This window comes from Populus alba, chromosome 8, assembly GCF_005239225.2.
Source record: "Populus alba chromosome 8, ASM523922v2, whole genome shotgun sequence".
NCBI classification, from domain to species: domain Eukaryota; kingdom Viridiplantae; phylum Streptophyta; class Magnoliopsida; order Malpighiales; family Salicaceae; genus Populus; species Populus alba.
Window position 1 is genome coordinate 5701360 of NC_133291.1, and position 27322 is coordinate 5728681.

Sequence of the window (27322 nt, forward strand, 5' to 3'; positions counted from 1 at the left end):
AGAGAGGTGCTTGTCACGTGATGTGAAACTTCAGATGAAGAACGTTATTGATTCACCGGAGCAAAGAGCAAAAAAATGTAAAAAAGCATCCCGTGGCCGTGCTTGCATACGGGTGAGGGTGAGGGTTGCTGTCGAGAAGAGGACCTGTTCCCTCGACGCCCCCGTGCTCAGGTGAATGAGTTTGTTAAAACTATACGAAACACATGAAAGAAAGAAACATGGTTTTGGGATTAGCCTTGTGAGATATTATACCAGAGAGCTGGCCTGATCAAATCTTTACCGTGCATGAGATAAAAGAGGTCACAGAGGTGTCCTATACACGGGGCCTGACCCATCGTATAAACAGTAGGGCTGATCCACAAGATTCTGCCGGGGCTGTTCCCTTGGAATCATGTGGTCAGGTATGTAAGGTGGGTGCCTTCGTTGCAGATGGGTACCCCATGACCCGTAAAACAAGACAAGTATCGGGGGTTTCAAAGGCAGAAGCTCGCTGTGCTCATCGAAGTTGGAAGAAGGAAAAAGAAAGAATGATCATCAATATGCTCAGGCCTCTCTCTCTCCCCTGCGCACGTTGCATCTCAAGTACGCAGGTCCGAAGGACTAAGAGCAACTATAAATTCGCTTTACCCCTGCCAAGTGATTTGTGACTTTAATGGCTGCTCTTAACGACGACCAGTTCTTCAGGAGCTGCTTGGGAGATGCAATTTCGAATTTGTTGGCGACGTCGTCGTTTGATAGTTTGAATGTGTTGTTGGCTGACCAGTTAAAATATGCAATAAAGACTTCTTAATTAATGGTACACTCGTTATAATTAGTGGAAAAAACATGAGCAATAGTTATAACTAGATTATTCTACACTGCATTTTGGATAAAAAAAAATTGATCAACGCAAGAAAAATATTCATGTATTATTAATGTGCTTTTTTTAATATAAATAAAATTAAATTATGTAAAAATTAATTTAATATAATTTAATCATTTTGTGTGTCTAAAAACAACTTGAATAACCGGTAAAAATATAATTTGACTCCAAATAAATAATTAATATGAGTTTAAAAAATAACTCGAGTTAACTATAATTAACCCATCAAACCTGTAACTTAAATCATGAAATAAGGATAATCTTGTAAAAAAATAAATCAAAATAAATTATGAAACATAATTCTCAATCAATTTAATGTTAAATAATAAAATTAATAAAAAAAAACTTCAGTTAACTAAATAAACCTATTATACCCACAATTCAAGTTTAAAATAATCTTATAAAAAATAAATTATAAAACCATAAAGTCAGTAATTTGTAAATTTAATGTTAAAAAGTATAATTATTGAAAAAAAATGAATCATATACTTGAAAAGGGAAAACAGTATTATTTAAGTGAGTAGTACTACATGACCGACAGAGATATTTAAAAACTTTGGTCTCCAGTTTTTTTGTTAATTGGTGTAATCATGTAACATCCAGAGTTTTATTTGTGGAGATAAAAGGAAGAAATATAATTTTACAAATGGTATAGCTACATCACCGATTCTTATTCCAGGAAAATTCATGTGTGAATGGAGTATATAGCACAAATGAAAGTCAAGGTTGAGTCATGGATCGATTTAAATTTTTTAAAAATTAATTAGAAAGATTTTTTTTAAATTTTTTTTTTTTAATCAAGATAGTAAGGTTTTAATCACGTCAGAAGATCAATTCAATTTGAATTGTTAACCACTTAACCGAGTCATCTAATTTTTTTATTTTTTTCTATTTCCCATTCAAATCCAGATCCGGCAGGTCTCGGGTTAAGTAACAGGGGATAGGACGGATTTTGGGAAGGAGCTAGCCTATGAATAATCATACCCCGTCTAAACTCACAGTAACAGATACCAAATCCAATCGATCGCAATGTCAGGGTCCGGCGTCAATCAATCAAACTAGTCTACCGTCTACGACGCACAGGCTCGATCATACCAAATAGCTAATATTCCATGAGATACACATGTTTTTTTAAAGCACGCTGCCCAGTTCCCTTGCTGAGCAGAACAAGCAAAATTAGGTTAGAAGTAGCAAATTCAGTTGTGCTTTCTGGCTCCACCAAAAAAAAGTTACTTGATCTATACTGCCATTAGGACAGTAAAAATGGTTGATACACAGAAATGATCAAAACCCAGAAAAGATATCATCCAGAAAGAGATGACCTTCATTCAACAAATTTAATACAAACTGCTCCCTTAACCGGTGAAGGCAGTGCAGCGGGCCCTTTCCTGAGAGAAGCTTAAAAGGGACCAGGCTACGTAGAATAGTCAATTTTTTCATACAGTGCAAATATAATATTTTTATACATACACATTCAAATGGAAAGAAAATTTATTCACAAAAAACCAATTTTATTTTAATATACTTAACATTTATACATCTATTAAAATTAAGTGGATGTTTGTTTACGTGGTTACTTCTGCTTTTAAAGCAATCCACATAAAACAAGTGTTTGATAACGGAGAAAACGTGATTTATTTTTGAGGGACCCACCATGTTTTGCGTTTTGAACGCAGGTTAGCAAATAGCAGTTTCATGCTGCTTTTCTTTGCCTCTATACATAGTAAACTGTTCACTTTTGTAAGAAGACTGTTTATTTATGTGTACAATGTCAATTGTTATGATTGGGAAAAAGAAGAAGTTTACCTGTGCTGGAGATGAAGTAAATGGATATGGTGCACTCTGGACAGTGCCTCTTATTTTCCCTTTAGTTTTCTTTTTCTCTGATTCTTTCTATTCTGTTACTTTTTTTTTTTCGTTCTGGATTGTCCTCTCTCTCTCTACTGGTTTTGGTCCTCTATTTTTTATTCTTCTTCGTCTATGTTTCTTTTCTGATCTGTTGTTCAAAGGGGGAGAGCCGATAGGGCTGGTATACTTGGAGGCAAAGCTGGTGCTCGTGCGTTGGCTGGCCAGTGCTTTCCTCTCTCTGTTTCTATTTTTCCTACGCTTACTCTCCGATCTTCCTTCCCTGGGTCTTCTTTTTTTTTCTGTCCTTTTGTTCTCCTGTGTTTGCTCGTCCTCCCTTTCACCTTCTATGTGTATCGTTCACTCCTGTGTTCTGTGTGTCCACTTTGTGTCTGTCCCTTGTTCTTGTTTTTGTTTGTCCTCTGTTTATCCCCGGGATCCTTTTTGTTTTCTTTCCCTTTGTTTTCGTTCTTCGTTCATGCCTTGGTAATGGCATGCATCGTGGGGGCAAGAAGGATGTTACCACGATTTGCTGCCGTTTCCACTGATTCGGAGATGAAGGAGATGAACAGTTTGCTTTGAAACGGCGCCGTTTTGAGCTGAGGCGGTCATTCTTCAATTTGGCCACTAGAATTATGATATCTTGCAATTAGGCCCTTATTCATGGAAAATTCTTTTTTTTTTTTAATTTGGCCCCTGGATCAATTTCAATTTTTAATTGTGTTTTATTCAAAAAAAAATTAGAAGGAGATCACTTGATTACGTAGCAATTACAAAATTTAATCACAATTTTAATTTTATTCGTGATGATATTTTACCTAATGTTGTTGCGTGCTTAAGAAACCAAAGAAACTGTAGTCCGGATGGATTTCATATGTAATGAAATTGTAGATAGTTTAGTGGAACAATAAAAAATATTTGAAATAGATATTATTTATTTCATGATGTAATAATATTAATTAAATCTATAATATTTAAATTAAAAACCATTAATATATATAAATTATTTTATAACCTCAATTTGAAAAAGCATTTTTTAACCAAATACATTAAATTACTTTTTATTCAACCTCAATTTCAACCACAGTTTTAACCAAACACATATAAATATCAAACCAACCTCAACTAAAAGTACTTTTTATAAAACAATTTTTTTCAAACCAAAGCTACCACAATATCAAACACACTGTAACTACTACAACTTCAATCAAAACATTTCTTTTGCATACAAAAAATATTAAACAAACTTTTAACTCTCTTGAACAACACGTAAAAATAGCTCTCTAACTTAGAAATGCTATTTTGACTCTCCAATACAGCTCTGGTCTCCCCTTGTAGCTATAAAAATAAGAGATGAAAGCCATAAATTTTTGTCCTTTGCTTTTAACTTTTCTTTTAGCTCTTTTTTTTTTTTTTTTGGTGGAGATGCCCTCCATAAATCACCCTCCCCTCAATATACATGCGCACAGGGTTAGTTCTTCATACACGCCTTCGATCATCACATTCTGTACCATGTGTTATATATAGAACACCAGTATTTAATTACATAGTGTATTGTGGGAATTGATATTAGCAAAAAAAATACAAACCAGTAGGCAAGGTAGATCATAATCAGCTAGTATAGAATCTTGCTAGCTAATGAGTAATATGCTCGACAAGCTTTTCGAAACAAGAACATGTCAAGAGTACTGGCACTCTTTCTTTTTTCTACACGATGAGAGGCTGAGATCTATTTCGTAGCAATTTTTTTTTTTACAATCAAAATTAAGCATTTTAACCACTAGATCTGCTTCTCGAGGCTGCAATGGCAGCATCAGTTGCTGCCCTACCAAACCGTTACTAAAAAATAACTTCAACTTAAATGACCATTTGATATTATAACAGGAGTTATTTTTTTTATCCTTTTTTTTTTTATTACAGCAATAATTGTTTTTTAAATTGTTTTTTATTTAAAAATATATAAAAATAACATATATTTTTTATTATGCATACAAGGTTTATATATATATATATATATATATATATATATATATATATAATCTTAAACTTTGAAATGCATGATCCCTCATTTCACTTACTAGGGAAGGAAGCATTTGTTTTGTGCAGGCACAAAAAGTTGTCCCGAGTATTAAACCTGAAACCACAAAAATATTGTACCTTAAATTTTATCACTGACATCTCTACTTATGATTACATTATGAATTATACAAGAGCTTGAATTTTCAGCACCGGTGATGATAAGCATATGACTTCGGGGACATTAATTAGGCTCTCGCTAAAATGTCCTTACGATAGGAAAAAGAGTTCGGACAATTTTCAGCTGAAGAATAGACCCCACCAGGATCTGCTATATCCACATTGATGCATGAACATGGCACTTGGCCCAAGTTGGTTGCCACCTCGTCCACCAAGGCATGGCCATAAGCATGGAAGCTCGGAGGGAGAACAAGAAAGCAATTGAATAAACCGAAGGTGAAGGCAACTTGTGTGCTGGAACAAGATTCAATTATTATTTTAGTTTATGCAATCAAACATCCTGAAGGAATGTCGTGCCCTTTGTCCAATGCCTTATCATATGATGAATTCATGTCAGAACACCGAGATATACATCAGAACTTACGGATGGAATTGCAAGCAGCAGCTTTCTGCACGTGGCAGCCAAAAACAGACAGTTGAATAAGCATCCTTCGCCGTGCTTGGTTGAACAGGTGTCGTAAATTCACAAAGCTTTCCTCCACATGCTCATCTTTTCCAAGTCTAGAGGCTAGGCTAGGGATATAACTTACAGGTAACCTTTTTCAGCTCGGTTAATATGCCTACAATGGAACAGAGTTCAAACACAGGAAATTCACATATCATTCCGTGAAGTGAAAATTACTTACTTTAAGATCACTGTGCACCGTGCAGTTCTTTACGCTTCTACGGTTCTATGTAATCCACCAAAAATAAGATGATCAGTCACTTGTAGTGCCATCGATGTCTCCATTCTACCATGCACAAGCTCCTTCCTGAGCTATCAGATTACTTTAGGGTAGATGTAGAGAATTTGAACCTGTAATCACACGTAATGGAGCTTCAGCAGCGTCCCCGTATTCAGGTCCCACACCATATTAACACTTGAGGAAAGGAAGAGGAGACCTACCAAACACGGAAACCGTTCTCCTTTATTTTCGTCTTTGCACCTGACCGTACATGATGAGTAACTTGACAACACAAGATTCTCCTCGGAGAAGACAGGATGATTAAAGAGAGCAAGTTTTTAAGGCTACCAAAAGATACGAAAAAAACAAATTTTCATGGATGCCAAGATGTGGGTCAATGCTACATAATTAAACAAGACAATCGACAAAGTGTTCATATATAGTGGTTGCCCAGATAGAAATAAAACAATAACGAGGACAGTGTTTCTACAGAAAACCATGTGGCTTTAAACTGCTGCAATGCAGATGCCCCACCAACTAAAGGACAGTGTACAAGATATGCCATTCTTGCATCCATTGAACAGCCTGTAAAGTACTTTCACAGCAGCAGATGATGATTATAACAGCAATCAGTTAATCTCTACGAACTGTTAATTATTTTCTTGCCCAACTAAACGGAAAGGATGCAGCAGGTCAAAACTAAAGATCCTTAGTCAATGAAATTCAATGTCAAAAATTTCATGTCACGTAGCAAAACATTTGTAAACCAAATGTTCAGCGCCATAATTCCCATGTTTCTATTCATGATTGCTTACAAAAAGGCTTAAAAATTAAATCAAGAGACTAAATTGGTCAGGAATAAAGATGAAGAACATAAAAACCCAGGATTATGTCAATCCAAGAGCAATAGGGACCAGAATTGAACACTCAATATATAACTCAACGTGGTTTAATACCTTCAAAGTCTTCCACAAAGCAACCTCAGTTGGATACCCGAGAATTTTAAATGGCTACAGCGGAAATTAGTTATGCAACGATACTTGCAAAGTTCATGTATGCTCCGGTAAATTAAGTGAATTAGATTTGACAGCACAATTATACCCCATGATCATAACCTGAAATCAATCTTCCCACCTTCAGTAACACTTAACCTGTGTTTAGACTGCAATAAATGGGGACTAGAAGGTGGTCAGCAAGCACCCTAGAATAAGACATTTATAAAGCAGGAAAAAGCCACTGTTCAGAACAAATGTGAGGTCCAACAATTAGGAATAACACACCATTTGTGCTTCAAGTCTTCTTTGAGAAACTGAGCTTGGCCTGAGACATCCCAAATCCACACCAAATACTTCAACGATGTATCCACAACATATTGTTCATGGTCACAAGAATTCATGCGGTTGGATTGATACATACTAAACTGATGTAATATATGTAAGCAAATCCCTGAATCAGACAGTTATAGTGCATTAGCAATCGCAATAAAATGCCATCAATAAAAGAGATAAATATGGATGAGGGTTAACTACAAAAATGCCCTTCACCTATTAGCTCATTAACAATGTTACCATTTACCAATTCACGGAATCAATTTTGCCCTTGATGTTACCAAATGTTTCAATGCCACCCTTTCATCCAGTCCCTCTTAAAATAGTTGATAGAACTGTCAAAATACTCGACATGCCATGGAGGCATTTCATTAACGGGAAAAAACTGCCAAAAATGCCCAAATTGCAAGTGGGTGATTTTGGGTTTTCTGGCAGATCCATTCCTCGTGAGTTTATGAAACATGCACATGACAGGTTAGTAATATGATGACTTGTAAACTATTTTTTATAAAACTAGATGAAAAGGTAACATTGAAAATGTTTGGCAATGTTTTTGGAAAATCTGGTTTCTCAAATTGGGAATGGGCAAAATCAGAAATGAACATTAGGAGAGGGGTGCTTTAGTAGTTAATCCTAAGGATAATCTTTGAGAATACAGTTAAGGTGATCTCAACAGATTATACCACTTGGGATAAGTTCGGAAGACCACTTCATTTGTACTCGTTGCTGAGATGCTTAAATATCCTTGAAGTGACATTCTGGCATCTCTACTTTTGCTTTGTGAATCAAGAGAGTATGCACAGATACAGAAACTCTTTCAAATCAAAAATCAAGCAGAAAACAATATATACTTCTGCATGTGTCTGTGTTACTGATGGGAAATCATCAATCAGTCAAGCTGATAAACTCGTTTAATCCAAAGCAGCATTCTTAGAACTCCTAAGAAGTCTTTTCCACTAAAAAAAAAAAAAATCTGAACTCACCTGAAACCAGAGTTTCCAGAAATGCTGGTAGCAGCCTAGTATAGAGCCAGAAGACGTCAAGGAAACAAAAGGTGAAAAGAAAACCTCGGGGGCTTCAACTGATACTTTATTCCAACATCCATCTCATCCCTCGGAAAAGGGAAGGAGAAAGAAAGCACAAAAAACTGTATGCTATATTTTGTAATATAAAACTCAATCTTGATGTTAGAGAGGATCCCAAGTGGCACTATACAGAAAATTCTTAAGCAGCTCAACCTGATGACAAACTCATTTTAACCTCATGGAGTTCGCGCAAAAAAGGAACAACTGCAAAAAAAACCATACAACTTAAGGAATTTTTAGAAAGGGCATACAACCCCAAACAGAGGAAATGCAAATCATTAATTTCTATTCCTAGCCAACTCCCATCCCCGAGGCATATAGTCACACACATTTTAATAACCCACACAGTTGCAGTTGCAGCAGAACTAGATCTTTTCTCCATGAGGTTAGAGGTGGAAGTTGGGTTGTGATTGGTGATGGTGGTTATGGAATTTGTGGTGATAGAAAGGATAACAGAACGCATTCAATGACATTAGTCTGTGGGGGAAGTAGATTAGAAGTCAGGTGTGTCCAGGATTGGGTTGTAGCTTCGGTTATGAAAATGATTAGGGGACATCAAAAGAACACTGGGAATGAGTTGAATGGAAAGAACAAAAATTCAAAAGGCATCACTAAAAGCACACAAGATACTCAAATTTAACTCACTGTCATTCGTTGGGGTTTTCTCTTTAGCGATAGGAAAGGGCATTCCACTATTGCAAGGAGAGATTTGGCAAGACTTGAATGTCCAAAAAGTTGTAATGATAAAACTAGAATACGCTTGTAGAACTTATTTTTTTGCGTTCTACTGTTTGCAGAACTGTTACTGTTCTCCAGCAAGTGGAACATGTTAAATTGTGGTTTTATTAAATTTTTTAAAAGCTCTGCTGTATAGTAGATAGTGCTATTAGGTATTGTGAGAGCGTTCCTAAAAGGAAAAATGAATAGAACCACAAATTAACATGCTAGACAGAAGACTGTCAAAAAACTACAACTACCTAGGAAAACTGATGGCTATGGTAGAAATTATTGCCAACAGGCCACATACGAATAGCAGGACAATTGCACACTTGAATTTCTTGAATTAGGACAGAATAGCAGGACTTTCTTATTGACTTGACTATTCCTCACGGTTGTTATAGGCTTAAAGCCACTGCTCGAAATCCTCCCAACACTGCCAAATTCAGTTGAGTTTTTAAACATTTCGTTCCAGAACAGAGTTTGTGAAATAAAAGTAATTCTTGGAGTCTCCCAATCTGAGAGATTTAGGATTCACATCACTGAGATGGAATATCTCTATGATATCAAGTGTCCTTAGAAGCTCTGCGACAGAGCACATGTAAAAGAAAAAGGTTTACACAGCAAGACATCATAAAGTGTTTGGTTTCTGTTAAGGCTTGACTGTGTCGCGACATACCAAACCAATGTTAACCACAGGCTTAATGATCAACGTCTTGGCTCCTTAAACTGCATAAACCACACTCACACTTGAAACAGAGAGAATTTTTCACATCCCAGCAAAGTTCCATGTACACGGCTAAGCATAACTTCCTGCAATACATGTGGTGTCCCTATTTCTTTTCTTTCTTTTTAAATGTTTCTCTTTTAATCATTCCCTTAACAGTTTAATTGCATATGAACTACGCTACACAGAATCAAACTTTATAGACACGAGACAGTTTTTCACGTCCTAAGACACAAATTACAATTCACGATCAGCATGACATCTCAATCAAATCTATAGCAACTTAAAAATTAAATCTCATCTATCACAAACTCAAAACATGCCCACATGTAAAACTATCATAGTATATCACATAATCCAAACATTACCTTATCAAAATACACAGGCAAGCAAGCAAGGGGTCATTACTTTACTTTATCAAAATACACAGGCAAGAAAGCAATGGGTCAACTTACTGAGTATGTCCAATCAAGTTACCTCTCCTCCACCATTCTCAGCAGCATTTCAAACAACCTAGCGTTGAATTCCCCTTCATTAACCTTTAGCATTCTCGACAGTGGCATCTTCAGTCCATACTCCACCAGCATTCTATGCCTAGGCTTAATCTTCCTCTCAAGACTGAACGAAAAGAACTGCGGAAACTTCTTAAATTCCTCTAAATCACCTTTTATTTCTCTCACAGAGTAATCAAGTTTAGGCCCCAAATTCCTGTTCATACTAAGAGTCAAAATCCCAGGTGCCCTTACAACCATATTTTTAACCTTCCTAAATTCAATCTTACCCGTCAATCTTCTCTCCACGTTATAAACAAGCGACAAAGTAGTTTGATAATTTAACTTTTGTAGATCCACAAAGCCCTAATCTTTTAGAAAAACAAAATCAGGCCTTAATTGATGAGAGAAACTGGAAACTACCAATTTGGGACAGCGATTGATTGGCCTAGAGATATCACGAAATGGGATTTCGACTTCGTTGAATAGGAAATCAAAGACAGGGCAGAGGTGAGGAGGGAAGGGTACGGCCAGTGGAGGCCCATGGAGGAGAGGTAGTTTACGGTGGAGGCCCATTTAAAGAGGTGCGTTTGATTTTGTAATTGGGCTTTTATGTTTCTTGGGTTGTTGTATCCTCTTTTTGGGCTAGAGGTTTTAATACACAGTATTTGTGGAATGGACATTCACAGCAAATTTCAATTCTAGTATTTTCTGTAATCAGCTTGGAAAAAAAAAAACACAGCCCATCTTTATGAGAAGGTTAATCACACGGTCACGGATCGATTGAACTCAGTATGACTTCCATTTTAAATTTTTTGAAGTTGTGGTGTTATTCTTCAATTGTTTCATTCAAAGTAGTCTTTTGAAAATTATTTTTTAAATTTTTCTATATTTTTTTATTATTGTAAAGGTGGAATCGAGATTAATGAAGCTGCGCCAGTGGTAAGATAATGTACTCCCTTTTTTAAAGTTCACATACTAAACTCTATCCATTCCACAATTAAAGCACGCCTAGCAAGCAACAAAAGAAACAAAGAAGGTAAATAGGACATTAACATTTTTTAAAAAAAAATACAGTATTAAAATTATTGAAATATATACAAAAAAAATATTAATTTAATATTTTTTAAGATAAAAATATAGTTTAAAAAACGAGTTTAACTGTAAAAAACAAATTCAAGCTTCCCTAACGATAAAATAATACACCTTTTTAATCATGACAGTTCACATATTTCCAGTAAACATTAATTTCTTTTTAATTTAAATTTAAATATATTAACACATAAGAAATCTATATATTATAATCATAACAATACTTTAGATTATATTTATTTTAAGAATTTTATATTAAAAAAACACATTTAATATAAAAAAATGTATAATTTCAATGCATTCAATATCTGTCATTTTGTTCAGAACGCTTTCTGGCCCTGTTTCCGTCTTTGTTGCCTTTTTTGGGCAACACAAATTGACTCTTGGGCTTGATTATTTTTTAATAGAGCTTGTTTTAAAAATCATTTTTTAATTAAAAATAAATGAAAATAATATTTTTTATTTTTAAGAATGTATTGATATGAAAATTAAAAAAAAAAGTATTTTTTTTTTAAAAATATATATATATATATATATATATATATATATATATAAAAAAAAAAGTATAGATGAGGTACAGATTGAAACGGACAGGATGAATAGTAGTGGAGTGTTTTTTTTTTTTTTTTTTTTCCCGAGGTGGTGATACGGCGTAGGTTATTGTCAAGGTTTTTTTTGGTTGGTTTGAAGCTCTCGGGGGAAACTTACTGACGATCCCGACCCTCAAGCTTCGTTGCGTGACCGATTTTGGCGTTCACCCGGTCATGCCATGCAATCCTATCATATATGCAACCCCTTCTCTCTCTTCTTCTTCCTCTCTCTCTCTCTCTCTACTTTTTCCTGGTTCCCACATTTAAATATTCTTTTCTATCATCCAAATTCCACTCGTCGTTTGATTTGCTCCTTAAGGCAAGTTTTCTTTCTTTCCTTTTTTGTTGTTTCTTTTTCCCCTACAACTCATCTCTTCTTCATCAGAAAGACAGAGAGAGGGGCAGGCAGATACGTAGATTTTCCTCTTTCTTTTCATTAAGAAGAAACTGGGCAGTGACTGTTTCATTCTTTTGTTTTGTTTGGCAGTCACAATAGCTAGCTAAATGGCTTAGTTCTTCTTGGCTGTTTTATGTTTTTTCCTCTTTAAATTCCCAGTTTCTTCTTTTCCTACGATCCCATTTCTTTCCCTTTCTCTCTTATGTCAAAACTATTGCTTTCCATATTTGCATTTGTTTTTTGATCAACTTTCATTTGTCAAATCTCTTGGCTGGTCTTTATGTACTTATTGTTTTGATACTTGATTTCGGTGCATTAGGTATTAAAACGTGTTTAATCATGATAAATTTTCAAATTTGCGAGGATATTTTGATGGTAACTGATGAAAAATTAATACCTGGTTTGAAATACGTGCATAATGTTGGAAATTAAATGCTGAAATGAAATTAGAGGTCAGTGGAAACTCTGAGAAACGTGGAATATTCTATATAGGCTTTCAAATCATGGGCATCTTTAGATGGTTACATGGTGATGTTAAACGTGCAGGATGGGTAGGGTGAAGCTAAAGATTAAGAAATTGGAGAATACAAACGGACGTCAAGCGACCTATGCCAAGAGGAAACATGGTATCATGAAGAAGGCTAATGAGTTATCTATACTGTGTGACATAGACATTATCCTTCTCATGTTTTCACCAACCGGCAAGCCTTCGTTGTGTAAAGGAGCAAGCAGGTACTGTCATTAATGCCACGCTTCCACCTTTTTAGAGAATTAAAGTGAGCGAGTGAACTTTAAGCTTGCCTATGAAATTTCTTGCTTTGCATCTTTTCGGGAATTGCATTGCATAGGTACAGATTCAACTTGATTTTCACATGCATGTGCGATCCTCAATATATTTTTGCATATCAGTTGTGTATTTGGTTGAGGGGCAAAGGAGTATATTAAGGTTGTGTGGCCTCTAGGGCGTCATTTTATATTCAATAATCATGATCACTTTTGTTTGTCATCATATTTTGGCTCTCACCGACATAAACAATTTTGAATAATTTCCTTCCTTTTCCTTCTGTAGTAGCATCGAAGAAGTAATTACAAAATTTGCTCAGTTAACACCACAAGAAAGGGCGAAGAGGTATTGTGAAGTTTTCTTGCTTCATTTTTTTAGTCCTCTCATGCCTGCATTGAATATTTATCAAATTGGAACTAAATTGTTCTTTTATTTGATTGGAACAGGAAGTTAGAAAGCCTTGAAGTAAGTCCTTGGATCCTTGTTTACGGGACTCCTCTCTCTAATATTAACTCTCATTCTGCTCTTTTTTTCACTTGGTTTTGTTGATGTTTTTGGTTATTATTTTCTTTTTCTTTGAGCCTATAGGCACTGAAGAAAACTTTTAAGAAGCTGGACCATGATGTTAATATACCAGAATTTCTTGGTACAAGGTATGCGCTTGTTGGTGTTGACACATTTCATTTTGCGCAGCTTATAGGCTGACTATGTTCTTTAAACGTTATGTACTAAAGTTCTTGAATCCTGTGCTTTTTGTTTCAGTTCTCAAACAATAGAGGTATGGGTGCAAACTAGTTTATCCATTGTTAAATACGACATCTCAAAACTCTTTCTTGTGTGATGATGGATTGTACCATATCCTACGAAATTGCAATTTTGAACAGGACCTGACTAGCCAATCAAGGCTACTGCAGAATCAACTATCTGATGTGCACAAGAAGCTGAGGTGAACACATCCAAATCTTTGAATGTAGAGTTCCTTTTCATGATCTTATGAATACTGTGGGTGGTCACCACCCTGGGCTAATCTTAAGTTACTTTGAGTTTCTGCAGCTACTGGACCAATCCAGATAAGATTAGCAACTTAGAGCATCTAGGGCAATTGGAAAGTTCACTCAGGGAATCACTTGATCGGATTCGATCACATAAGGTATGCCTATTCTTGTGGTGGATTTCATCTGGAGAAAATATATACTCTCTTTCTGCATGTTATTCAACAGCTCCTATGTTTTTGATTTATAATTGTCTCTCATCTTTGGTCAGCTTGGGCAGTATCGATTGAATGTGAGATTAATTAGGATCTGCATGTTAGCGTAACCTATCTAAGAGAAAATCCATGAGCTTACCCAGTGTAATCCCATAACATTCTCTTTTTTTTGGATGGATAATGAGGAGGGCAGCTAGGATAAGATGATTTGACATCTTATTCAATTTTCTAACTAAATTGGATGGTTTTGAAAAGGATCAAATATACAAGCAATGCTACCTCCCAGTGTTCAGAGTATTCAAGTGTTCTTTGAGTAGTAGAGTGAAACAAAAGCCAGCGCTGCAAAACTTTGAGTCAATTTAGCGGAAACACTCTATCAGGCCTTGAAAAGAAAGCCTATGAGCTAATTATATCTCTCCATTATCCGTAACTGTTTTTTTTACGTTTTGACAGAGTTCCTTTTTTTGCCAGGAACACCTGGGGAAACAGCATCTTATGTCTCTAGAATGCCATAGTCAGGTAACAAATGACTTTTATTTGAAACAATGGTTCCCTGATGGTATTGCTGTGAATATTCACTGGAAGTTGCTACCTAACTAATCTTGCTTGCAGTTTCAGAATGCGATGCATGTACCTTTTAGAATGGGTGTGGAGCAGCAGCTCCCACCTATTTCATGGATTCCTAACAATGACAGTCAGCATATTATGTTACCAGAGGACCCAAATCTGCTTCCCCTTAGGTGAGTGAACCAATTAAAGGAAACTTCTAATCCCATTGCTAAAATTATTTTCCTACTGGAAGATCATGTCTGGGCTTGCTCTGCCCATGTGTATACATAAACACATGGAAAGAGAGTCGGGGATTGAGGCATAGTGTAGGACCCATAGAAGTATTCTATATTGTGCAGGATAGGACACAAATATACACAGAAAAGGTTACAAATTAACAATGTACCTATGCATAGAGGAGTTTAGAATACCCCTCCTGATGATGTGCTCTTAACTAATTGATTGAATATCTTTTTTAAGGGATGCGGAGTGCTCTGCAACCACCTCTTTTGGGAGTTATTCTGGCTACTTTGGTGCGGGGAAAAATTCGGAACTATCTAGTTCTGGTCAAGAAAGTTGTATGAATGGTATTCTTGATGAGTTTAATGGAACTGCATCACTGAGGCTACAGATGGCTGGGCAGTACCCTTACCTGCCTGGGTCGTACAATCTAAATTTGTTGAACGATACAAAATTCCAACCTGCAGCAGAGATGAAAATACAAAAAAGCCCTGAGGATTTTCATGTTAATGGAAGTTTTGAAGCTCCTAAACCTGGGTATGACTCCTCCCCTTGTGGTTGGGCTTCTACCCCAGGATCGTGCGCTGTTACCATGTTTGATGACCATTTGTATTCTCAGGTATGTATTTTCCTCGTTTCTGGTTTGAAATAAGCAGATAAGTACTTTTTTCCCCTTATATTCCACATGGGTCATCTATGAACTGATCTGAACCTTTTGACCGAGTTAGCGATTGCTGGAATGAGTAAAAATAGATGTGGAGATGTGGATATACTTAACCATCCTCCATTGTGGTGTTTACTAAGGAAAAAATCATCTAAAAGCTTGTAATATGATGCCCATAGGCAGTTTGAGCATAAACGGTCACTTAAAGTTCATCTATAAGATGCAATTAAATATATAAGAGCTAGAGTATTACCTCTTTCAATGCTTCTATTCAATCTAAAGTATCACCCATAGGCGGTAGTTTGAGCATATTACTGGATGACCAATGTGACCTTCAACTAGGCTTTAAAATTAAGTTGCACCTTTGGAATGCACTTCAAATAGATCAACTTCTCTATTAGTGTAAAAAAAGTACTGAATCTATATCGGTGTTGCCACCCGGCTATGGTCAAAATATTAGTTGCTTCAGATCAGGTGAAATAGATTTAGTTAGTGTGTATGTATTGCTAGATTTATCTTGCCCTACACCTCAGTTAGAAACGCAGATGGCGGACTCTCTAGGTAGAAGGTGGTAGAAGTGGGAATCTATTGAAAAACATGCAACAAGCAAGTCATGATTCCTCGCACATCCCTATTCCTTAGAGTGCTCGGTCTTCAAGTTGTTGGTCCTATTGCAAATTTTGATGCTCTTACTCTTGGATTTCTGTTGTGGGTTATAAGAACCACTGATTTAGTCTTTTGATAATGGTGGGATCTCATTTTAGAGCAAAGATTGATGAGTATAAGTTCCTTTTTGAATCAGCTATATTAAATTGCTTATCGTCAGGTCATAAATTGTTATCGTCCAGCTTATTGTAAATTGAAACCGATTTATTTTTTGCAGCAACCACACTGAGATTGAGGGATGCAACTCTTCAGTCAGTGATAAGTTGCTGGAGAGCTTGGTCACATTTTTGTGAAATTACCTGTCCTCTAAATGACGATACTGAATTTGCTATAGGTTCGTAGCTTTTCAACAGCGAGAAGAAGCCACTGAATACATAATATCTATACAGCTTGATATCAGCATAGGAATTCCCTGATGCTGGTAACTTGTTAGAAAGAATGGTGCTTGATTCTATCAAATGAGGCACTGTTTCCAATCTTATGTATACAAGTTGTAGGTTTTACTTAAATTTAAGTCTTCCCTGTCTAAACTCTGGTGAGACGAGATCACAAAGGGCAGGCGGGCTGCCGCCCCCATCCTGCCTTGGTGTGTCCTGGAGATGTATATTGAAACCATATAGCAATGTATATTAAAACCATATAACAACGCATGTAATTTAAAACAACTTCTGTGAATCAAGTACTGTAAGCAGTTTGATACCAATTCTCCGCAATGTTTTTATTGGTTATTTTTACCTTCACCATGTTCCCCTAAAACATTTTCTTCCAGTATACGTGAGAAACTGGCAGCCTGCTTGAGAGCACAAATTCAATTGCCTCGAACCCAGAAATGGATGGGCTGTAGGGACGCAACTTGAACATGGAGCTGCCTGTTAGAACATCTCGGTGTCAGGATCGCTTGAAAGATCGACAGGACCACTTTATCATTGAGATAATAATGCATTAAATGGTTGTATTTTGCAGTTTTTTTACAAGTAAATGTGTCAATTTTTTTAATTGATATTCGAGCATTAAAACTAGTTACAGTCTTGTGAAATCTTGAATTTTGGTAGTAAATTTCCCTTCGTTTTATTTTAAAAAACTAAAAAATATTTGAAATCCAGCCTAGCTATTAATAAGTTATTAAAATGAATTGCTAAGCTGGATTTTCACTCCTTAAAAAAAAAAACCCAAATAGAATGAATAGTTAAGTTGGGTTTCAATGTCTTTTTATATTTATTAAAAAAATTACGAGTTAATAAACTAAAATGTTTTATATTTATCAAAAAATAAATATATAAGATAAGGTGGTGAAATAGATTGAGATTTCCCTTCAAAATGTTATCGCTTTATATGTATTACACGGTCACTAGGCAGCCATATTATCATGCATCCAAAATTCCACTCGATTATATAAAAAATAAATTTTGATATACTAAGTTATAAAAAATTGCAAGGTATAACCCCTTAATATATTATCATATTATATCTAAACTCATTTAAATTTGAGAAACCCTACTCTTTTTCCTTGCGATTGCGAAGCCAACCCTTTTCAGAAGCGAAATTATTTCCTTCGCCAGCCTGAATTAGACTAGCCAAGAGTAAAAAACAATAAATTCCCTGTAATTGTAGGAATCATATCCATGATTAGACTGTGTTCAACTGCAAGCAAAGCAATTATTATTCAACTCCAGCATAGGAATGCCCTCAAAATCATGTGAATAGAGCGATTAAGTCACAATCTAGGCAAATCTCTCCACGTAAAACACCTTGACAGCCCAACGTCCAGTAAACATGCACACAGCTCAGCTAGATATTGATAGATGATCGTGAGATTTGACAAGAGAAAAAAATTAAAATGCCCAGAAAAACCCAATCCACAGTAGCTGTTCTGAACCATTAAATAAGGTCGCAAGGGAGAATTTCTCGGTTTGATGAGACCCTAGTATCTTGCATTCTTAGATTTTCTTTGATTTCTATAGCTGTCAGAGAGGAAGAAAACCACACAACACTAATATAGCGTTTTTTGGTATTGTGATGTAGTTTACTATTATAAAGTTTTTTTTTTTTTTAATTAACACATGCATTGGTCTTGTCTTACAATCAATACGTGGAAAGCAGTTTAATAATTTACTAATACGTGGAAATTCAGGACCAACGTGAAAAAGTGAAATCCTCTCTTAATGTGATCACATGCATTGGTCTTGTCTCACAATCAATCCACGTCTGTTGCTATAGTTGTTGTCTTTTGATGTATGACTTGTCAATGAAAACGAAGTTTCCCTTTTGAATATGAGGGTTTTGTTTTTAAAAAAATATATATATCCAAGTGAGATTTTGAAAAAAAAAAAAAAAAAAGGAAATCGCACAGCTTGGATCATTTTTCTACCGAGAATTGCGTAATTAATAAAAATTATACTCCTAATACCGTAATCTGATAATATTTAAAGGGTTGAGGGTTGAAAATAAAATATCAAAAAAAGATGGGGTTAATACAACTCTTAAAAATAGATAAAAAAAATTAGAGAGTTATTCGACTGAGCAGCACACTCTTTACAAATTGCGTAATTTCTAATAGCTTGTTGCGCTATTAAATGCTTATTAGCTGCGTTATTTTTAATACCTCAGCTATTCCAATTGTGCTATTTTTTAATTTATTTATTTAATTATGCTAGTTTGAAGAGAGAAAAAGCACCAGATCACCATACCCCCCCCTGCTGTGAACCAAGCAGTAATTGTGAGGGCACAGCCCCCCTGTCAGGCGAGCAGTGGCAACTGGCAAGTAATATAATCAAAACCCTTATCCTCTTTTCAATTACCTGTCATTTTACTCACTTTGAGTTTTGTTTAGAACTTGAGGGGTTCTAGCATATTTTCAAATTTAAAAAAAAATTATAAATCGTCTGACGGGTTTTAACTGGATTTCCTTTAAAAAGCAAAACGTATTTTTTTAGTATTTTAATGGGGATTTCTTATTTCATAAAGTGGTGCATTTCTTAGAATTCAAGACTGGAAATTGCAACATGCAAGATATCAGACACAATGGCCCAGTGGGCCTTTAAGGATGGCTATGCCTTGACAAGCTGTCCAGCACTTCATGCTCTGTTTATTTTCAAGAAAATGAAACCATTTCCCCTGACCTTCTACGAAATAAATAAATAAGATAATTTTTTCAGTCAGAAAAAATGGTAATGTCTTGAGAGGAGAGAGCATATATTGTTTCTAATTAAAAAAGTTGTTTATCAGGGTACAAACAAAAATAATAAAATAATTTATTCTCTGAGAATTGATTTTTTAGTGAATAAATGAGGTCTAAAATAAAATTAAAAGACTCTTCTATTGCATAACAACTTCACAATCTTACTATTTTAAAAAAAATAACAACCACCAAAAATTATGTACAGCTTATTTTTCACGGGAGCGTCACGCTAGAATATGATCTTCAGGTATTTTTCATTATAAACTACATGTTAGTAAATAATCTGTTTTTAAAAAAAATATTTTCCATAAAATACACTACTCTAATCCAAAAAAATAAATCACCTTTTGGAAATGAACAAACGGGGCTTCGCTCTATAAATCTTGTTAGATTAGACGGTCAGGAAAAGGCATGTGCGCGAGAAAGTTAATTTGGCCAGGCAGTAAATCAACTGAACGAGGAGGCTCTGGAAATCACAGCATCCCTGCTGGTGAAACTGATGAAAAGAAAGAACAGCAGTCGATGCATTAAAGTGCAGTAATGAGGCGAACCAGCTTTAGCTGCCTAACTGTCAGTTTTCGGTTCCCCTTTTATGCCATGGCTTTAAGTTTTAACCCTTTAAACGCCATGGCCGATTGCTTCGCTATATTAAAGCAATTGAAGGAGTAGTTGTCGTCCTCAGTGGTTGTTGTTATGGACAGAGCCGGTGAATGCCGCTTGCTTGCCTCTTAGATGCATCATAAATAAATGCCCATCTGCATATCTTCACTAGTCATAACTCTCACTGTTTAGCTAACAAGAATCCGACCCCAGTTTCTCACGGCCCTGGCTGGTGATTTGATTGAATGTCAGAGCTCCTTGAGGCAGTTTTTGTAGCGTCATTCATTCATTTGCACCGCTGGACAGAAAAATGGAAGCAGCATTTAACATGGTGGAGTCTGGTCTGTAGCGATGTTCTATCAGCACCAGCAGCTGTTCTTGAAGTAGAGGAACATGTATCAGAAATTCCGTATGATGTATTTATGAGACAAAGCTGATACATGTCAACAAATTAATGGCATCGATACCGAACTCTCTCAAGCCCCGAGACTCGTTCGTTTAGAACGGCAGGGGTTTAAATCGAAAAAACTACGAGGAATGTTCATAAAATAAATCGAAGGAGGACAGTCATGCAGTCGAAGATGTCCGTTTAAACGACAGTTTTCCACTGCTTTGTTTTAAAAAATTATTTAGTTGGAAGAGTTAAAAAAACTCATGATAATGTTGTCGAGTGAAAAAAAAAAAAAACAAATCTCAAGATTTAATAAGAATCCATAAATATATAAATTAAACGACAAATATGAGGCTCCAGATCAATCCACTAACCACAAGATACCTCGAGAGAACTTTCACATCCCTCTGATTGAATTGGCATAAGCCTCAATCACTTGAATTGAATGAGTGATATCGTTTTCTTTTTGGGTTCAAAATTGAATTGAGTCACGAGTCACGAGTCTCGTGACTTTTCAAATAAATAAATAAATAAATAAAAACAAAAAACATTTAACTTATCATTTAGCATCCCAAAACTACAAGCAAAAAACAAGCCATCATAAAAATGACAAAATCATCCCGATATGATATTATTATTGTTTGTTGTTAGTATGATGTCCCCATAGCACACAATTACAAGTGAGGAACCGAAATATACGGCGAGTCACATGGGGCTACGATAAACTGTCCAAAACATATCGCATCTAGTTTTTTGGGAATCCTTTTAAATTTTAAAAGAAATTTAATTTTTAAAGTACTATGAAAATAAATTAAATGCTAAATTCTTTGATTTATAATTTTAAAAAGAAATAATTTAATATTAAAATTATTTTAAAAAAAAACACTCATCTAGATTTAAAAAAAAAACTTCTGAGAAAATAAAATGAAAATAATATAAAAAAAATATATATTTTTTTAATCTCTTTTAAATATTTAAGATAAATTTATTTATCAACAGAATTTAATTATCAAACAAAATGTAAAAGGTGTTAAAAACGCACAAAAAAAGTATTCATAAAAAAAAACAAAAAGAAGAAAACATCCAGAGTATATTAAAGGCTTAGCTCGTACACTGTCTAATCACCACGAAAGCAGTGTTGTCGTGGAGAGCGAGAAGCCGTCGATTGGTAAGAAAAGGAGTGGTGTGTCAGAAAACCTGACTCCTTTCACGTGGCTCCAGATTCGCCGCCAGTTGGATCTCACCAACACGGCAATCACAAAACGAGAGTTTGTTTGACCTCCCCGAGTCCCCGTCAATCGACACATATTTTAATTTTAAAAAAACTAAAACCATAAATTAAAAATGTTAGTGAAATAATATAATTAAAAAAAAAAAAACCTACAGTATTAGCCTGTCGCGATTCTAAAACACGATGTTTAATGTATAAAGCGTGATAGTTTACCCTCTCATGGCCTAGAACGACAGCGTACCCTGTTGTTATTTTGAAATCGCTATGGGTCACAAAATTATACCTCAGCCCCCGTTTCTCTTCCAACAAAAACATCCGGCCCCCCTCTCTCTGCAAAAATTGACGGCCAGCCCCCCTCCCTCTCTAAAAAAATCGCCACAAACAATTGGTTTTTGCCAAAAAACGTAAATGATAATTAAAATTTATAAAAAAGAGAGAGAGAATGTTTACATACCCAGCAATCGCTAATTTCAAAGAATTACTAGGAATAAAACTACTTGAACTTTCCGAGAAATTTCAACAGTACACGGCTCTTATCCTGTCTCGAGTATTTCCATCCTTGATGCTCTTTGTGCACAGTTGCTTTCAGAGTTCAAATGTGAATAGATATGCCCACCCACCTCCTTCATGTATTTTGTTTGGTTGTTGAATCTTTCAAATCTTATTACCCTCGGGATTTGAAAAACAGGTTCAATGTGATCTCCCATTCATTTGTTTTCTCCAGGAACCTCCAGGACTACCACTTTGATCCATTTTACCAGTACCGAGCCTCCATGCTAAAGGGTTAGTTCCCATGTGATTTTCTCACAAGGAGAATAAAAAAACAAGAAGAAAACGTTCTGTTAATTCGACAGTAACAACAAACATATCTGGTTTTTTTTATCCTATTCTCTGATGGTATTCGTGTACCTAAGCACAATGAATATTGAGGCGATGTTCCCATGAAGAGACTGGACAAGCAGAGGAGACATTGATATGAAATGACCTGCTTCATCGACACCAGGCACTGTCAAAGAAAGCGCAACTGACAAATGGTTTTTTGATTTATTCAAGAAAACACAAAAAAAAAAAAAAAAGTTCAAAGGTTGTTCATCCGCTAGCTAGTATCATTTATTCTACTGAGTTATTCGGATTTTGAATTCTAACACAAATAAATGAGGATAACCAGGAATTTAAAAAGTGGAGCTAGGAATTTAAAACTAGACAGATTCCCGTTTACAGTTAAATGCGAGTCACCATCTAGGGTACGCCCACAAAAAGAAAAACGTGGTCAAGTGCGAGAAGAGGAAACAAATCAAATTCTTGTAATCTTAATTTGCCCTTGGTGTTTTTGAAATGTTGGAGGCAATAAAAAAAATCCTCTGTTTTCTTTAAGGTCTACGTTATCCCAAAGTTTTATCACAACAGTGCTAATTGAAATTAAATTTAGCACCTACGCCAAGATCATTCCATTTCAGCTATAGTTAAGGGGACTCTCAGCCTTTGCATTGCCCTTACTTTTCTGTTCATATGCAGGTGCATCCTCTTCCCCCTCTCTCTCTTTTTAATAACCTTTTCTGTTTTTATTAGATTGTATTAAATTAACTTTCTAATAATTTAATTTTAGATTCGAACTAGCTAAATAATTAAGTTGAAAGATTTTTTGTTTTGTCAATTTCATCATTAGCTGTTTTTTTAGTCGATAGGCTGGATTGCTTTGTACAAATCAAGTTGATTGTGTTGTATTAAAAAAAAATATATGATTTAATTAAAATCTAGCTAGGTAAAGAGTTAAATCAAGAGAATTTTTCTGTTAATTTTATTTCTAAATATATTTTATTAATGGGTTTATCTATAAACAAACCAAGTTAACTAAATTATATTAAAACAAATCTAGTATAGTTTAATTTTAAATCTATGTAAAAACTATTTCAAAATACTGTAAGATTACCCTACTTAGTCATCATGTGTAATAACAATATCAATAGTAATCTGACCCGTGCGTCACTGTAAACTAGTCTAAATCTACATGCCAAGCCATCAGTTAATCGTCTTTATTTGCCACACCTTGTACACGTCTAACTCTTAGGACGACCTTCGACAATATCAACAATATAAAGCCTTTGGCTTTGGATGTCTGTCCCCAGGGATGATCCTCCTTAACCATCAATATTCAAAACTCAAATCAGAGTCAGAGTAAAAACTCGCTTCAATCACTTGAAGAACTGTCTCTTCAACTTTTATACTGGAAACTTGATCTTTGGTGGGTGAAGGCAGATTAGTGTAGCAGCATATAGACCAAGACAAAAACATAAAATAAAAAGAAGAAAGAAAGAAGGCTATGCCTTAACTTTTTCTTAAATATTAAATACGTTTTTGATAAGATTAAAAATATATTTTTTAAATACTTTCATTCAAACACCAAAACCATTCAAAAAATATTTAAAATATAAATTTAATAAGTTTTTTATATAAAAAACACTCAAAATCAATTTGAAAAACATTCAAGAGCACAAGGCCTGAACCTTGTTGGGCAGATGGGGTCTGGGGCTTGGATTGATCGATTATCACAAGGCTTAGCTTGAATTTGGAATGTTGTGAAGAACCAGCTACAGGCCTTCGGGTAGCCCAATTAGTCAATTAGATTTTAATTACATCTTTCATAATTTATTTAGTAGAGGGTGCCGGTCCAACTGGACTCCAAAGGGAAGGGCATTGTCATACGCACAATAGAAAGACAACGAAGGAGAGCTGGGAATAACAGCACTCTACCACCACTTTCATCACTCACTAGTAGAAATTGGAAATTTACACTTTAGTCTTAAATTTCAGACATAAAAACCCAAGGACATAATTCACCGGACGCTGATCACAGTCAGCTTACAAGAAACAGAAAAAAAAAAAAAAACGCAGCTCCCAAATCTCTTGAAAGCTGCGGGGGAGCGAAATAAAGAGAGTAACTACTCAAAATACTAGCGGCGGGTGGTAAAAGTCCACCCCTGCCATAATCCTCCGCCCTTTTCAACGGCGGGAGACAAAAAGAAAAAGCCCCAAGACTAATAAAGAGTGTCCCTTGAATAGGACACCCCCTGAGTGACTCAATTAGCTCAAAATGAGAGCGCCAATTAAAATAAGCCCCTTCTCATCCTGACCAAAGACAACCTAATACTTACCTCCAATCGAGATACAAGTATATATTAGTACTAATAAAATCATACCAATATTACTTCTGATAACAAGTACTAAATAAATATAGACCTAACATGCTGAAACTCTAGCATGCTGAAAGAACAGAAGGCACACAGTGTCGGCCCCTAGCGGAACTGGGCACCAGAGAAGGTCTGCCCAAAGGACCAGCTAGAGGGAGCAGCATTGTAGGAGACCACAGTACGGCCATCACTGGTGGTGACCTTGAAGGAAAGACTTTGTCCGTTAAGATAATTGTTGCTTTGCCAGTTTTGCCCCCAGTTCCTTGACATTGGTTGCCATCCAGTCCTAGACCCCTTGACGGACACGGCATGCACATCACCAGCACCACCAACGTTGGTTATCAGGACTAGATTGAAGTAGGAGTGACCATTGATTGTGAATCTTATGCCTCCTCTCCTTCTGCAGGGTACCCTACAAAAACCCGCCAACAAGACAGTTAACACTGCTACTAAAGCCAGAAAGAAGAGAACTCCTTTTGAGGGAAGGGTAAGCCTGCAAATTCCAAGAGGAAATTGAACTTTCTCTCTCACAGTTCGTGGTAAGAGAGTGGTAAAGCGGGGACCATGCTAAGAACTTAAACTGCCCTTTATGTTTAGTTCAAAAACTGGTCTAGGGACATGAATCTGAATTTTTTTATTAAACCTCAGAAATCACTGAGGAAGGGAAAGTTTTGAGAGGGAAAGGTTGACTGCAATCAGATTAGAGTTATGAAAAGGACCTGAACCGTGAAGAAAGGATTTAAGAGCATGAAGAGACTGATTAAAGACGTAAATAACCCTCACCAGACACTCGATTAAGGAAAAAAATTGAGATTGATTTCATTAAAACGCCCTTATTCATGACAAAATATCCCTCCATGGTTAGATTTGAAGCTCAAGAAGCTAGAAACTTACCTTCTATAGGACACAGGTACAATTCCAGCACTGTATCGGGCAATGTGTTGGAAGACAGGCTGAGAGAGATCAAAGTGTTGTTGAGGAGGGTTGCACCATCCCCCTGCATTGTTAGGCAGGGCATTGTTTGGAGGGCAGAAATTGGTGGCTGTGACCAAAATGGAGCCAGGCAGGCACCATTTGGGGTCATTCACGCACCTAATCTCGTAGCAAGACCCACAACTTAACCCGCTATTGAACAGAGCTGTGCTCAAAGCCGCAGTATTTGTACCATACCCCTGGCTGTACAAGTTACCGTAACCGCAAGCCCCACCTGAAGTTACATAATTCATCAAAACCATTAAAATTAGTCATATGGTGTGCCCTGAAGGGTTTAATTTCTTAAAAAGGTTCCTGGCTTCTGCAAAGTGGCATACCCATTGTGCCGGAAGCATCACCACCCCCGTAGAAGGTTGCACGGGCATTAATCCACCCTCCACCGCCATAACCATTAACAGATGAAACCATTGCAAGGAGACCCACCAAGAAAAATCCAGCTAGAGCCATTTTCCTGCACGAAGGAGCCCAAACCAGTTTAGTTTTTATATATAAAAAAAAAAAAAAAAACCACTTTGCTCATTTTTTGTTAGGTTCATTTAACAAGAGAAACAACATTTTGAAAAGCAAATGTGAGAGAAGAGAGACGGTTATTACATGAAAAGAGAGGAAAAGAGAGGTGGCTAGTGAAAATGTTAGGCGCTGGAGTGGAGAGGGTTAGGAGGGGATGAGGGAGAATTTATAGGGATTTGGTAGGGGTGCTTAGGAGAACTATTTTGCCACCATTGTCCCTAGTCACACACAACCATCGCCAAGACACGTCCTTGAAGCAGCTGGGGACCATGAACCGCTTGGGCGTAAAAGTCAAGCTTGTGATGGTGAAAAAACAAGAGCACATGTGAGCTTTGAGGTGGGAAAAATTGTTTTCAGGCTCATAACCGAGTGGTTTTGTTTCCTAGTAGAAAAATTCCCTAGAATCCAAGTGGGCCAGTGGGGTATAGGCGGTTTTCCACATGCAAGCAACTTTCATTTGTCGCAGGCACCCTGTATTTTATCTCCCCCCCCTCTTTGAATTTTCTTAAAATTAGCAAAGTTTTTAAAAGAGATTTAGTAATCTAGAATATGCCAAAAAATATTTATAAAAAAAAATAACAGTTAGAAAAACCACAGTTGATAACTACCGATTTTTAGTGCGAGATGTTTTTTTTTATTTTAAATACCAAAATATTTTTATTTTCACTACAGTTGATTTTTAGCCTTGGACTGTGATGAGCTGATGCACAGTTACGCGCATGGGCACAGTAGGTACGAGCCTCATACGCAGCCGTTTATCAGGACTGGGACAGTTGAGTCAATTCTTTGATAATAAATTAAATCTACTTTGGTAAACGCATTAAATATCTGTTAAGACTAGCATGTATTGTTTCTTTATTTATATTGGAAAACCATCCCCTCCAGTTCATGATTATTTTTTGTTTTTGAACAATTCATTAATTGATATTCACAGCTGTGAGATGCGAGCACGTGGATGGTTGCAAGTACAACTGAACAAACACACTCTGGTTAGAGAAGAACTAGGAGAACTCCGTCAAATACGAAACAGAGAAAACGTATCTTAGAGACTTGTAGCAGCAGGTGT

At 36.0% G+C, this 27322-nt stretch overlaps 2 protein-coding genes and 1 long non-coding RNA gene across 17 annotated transcripts; 1 reads left to right on the top strand and 2 right to left on the bottom strand.

Moving 5' to 3' along the window:
* Window positions 1–4754: 4754 nt before the first annotated feature.
* LOC118062544 (uncharacterized) lies at window positions 4755–10503 on the bottom strand. 12 transcript variants are annotated; one of them, XR_004689771.2, is made up of 4 exons: window positions 9963–10503; window positions 5850–8245; window positions 5590–5759; window positions 4755–5523 (listed from the first exon to the last, which is right to left on the bottom strand). It is a non-coding gene; the product is annotated as an uncharacterized lncRNA (long non-coding RNA). The 12 variants fall into 12 exon arrangements; XR_004689770.2 differs by having other exon boundaries at window positions 9941–10503; XR_004689780.2 differs by having other exon boundaries at window positions 5850–7074; window positions 9963–10497.
* Window positions 10504–11731: 1228 nt separating this feature from the next.
* LOC118062545 (agamous-like MADS-box protein AGL30) lies at window positions 11732–16868 on the top strand. 4 transcript variants are annotated; one of them, XM_035076348.2, is made up of 12 exons: window positions 11732–11977; window positions 12602–12787; window positions 13128–13184; window positions 13286–13304; window positions 13428–13492; window positions 13602–13617; window positions 13724–13785; window positions 13893–13989; window positions 14500–14565; window positions 14659–14786; window positions 15076–15454; window positions 16383–16868. In XM_035076348.2, the coding sequence occupies exons 1-12, from the start codon at window positions 11838–11840 to the stop codon at window positions 16392–16394; spliced, it is 1227 nt and encodes a 408-aa protein (XP_034932239.1). In that variant the 5' UTR covers window positions 11732–11837; the 3' UTR covers window positions 16395–16868. The 4 variants fall into 4 exon arrangements, with proteins under 4 accessions (XP_034932239.1, XP_034932238.1, XP_034932240.1 ...); XM_035076347.2 differs by having other exon boundaries at window positions 11734–11977; window positions 13125–13184; XM_035076349.2 differs by having other exon boundaries at window positions 11736–11977; window positions 13125–13184; window positions 14518–14565.
* A 7408-nt stretch (window positions 16869–24276) lies between these two features.
* LOC118062546 (expansin-A1) lies at window positions 24277–26493 on the bottom strand. The gene is made up of 4 exons (XM_035076352.2): window positions 26341–26493; window positions 26064–26197; window positions 25648–25960; window positions 24277–25165 (listed from the first exon to the last, which is right to left on the bottom strand). Coding segments are annotated over exons 1-4 (756 nt in total). The 5' UTR covers window positions 26343–26493; the 3' UTR covers window positions 24277–24858.
* Window positions 26494–27322: the final 829 nt, after the last annotated feature.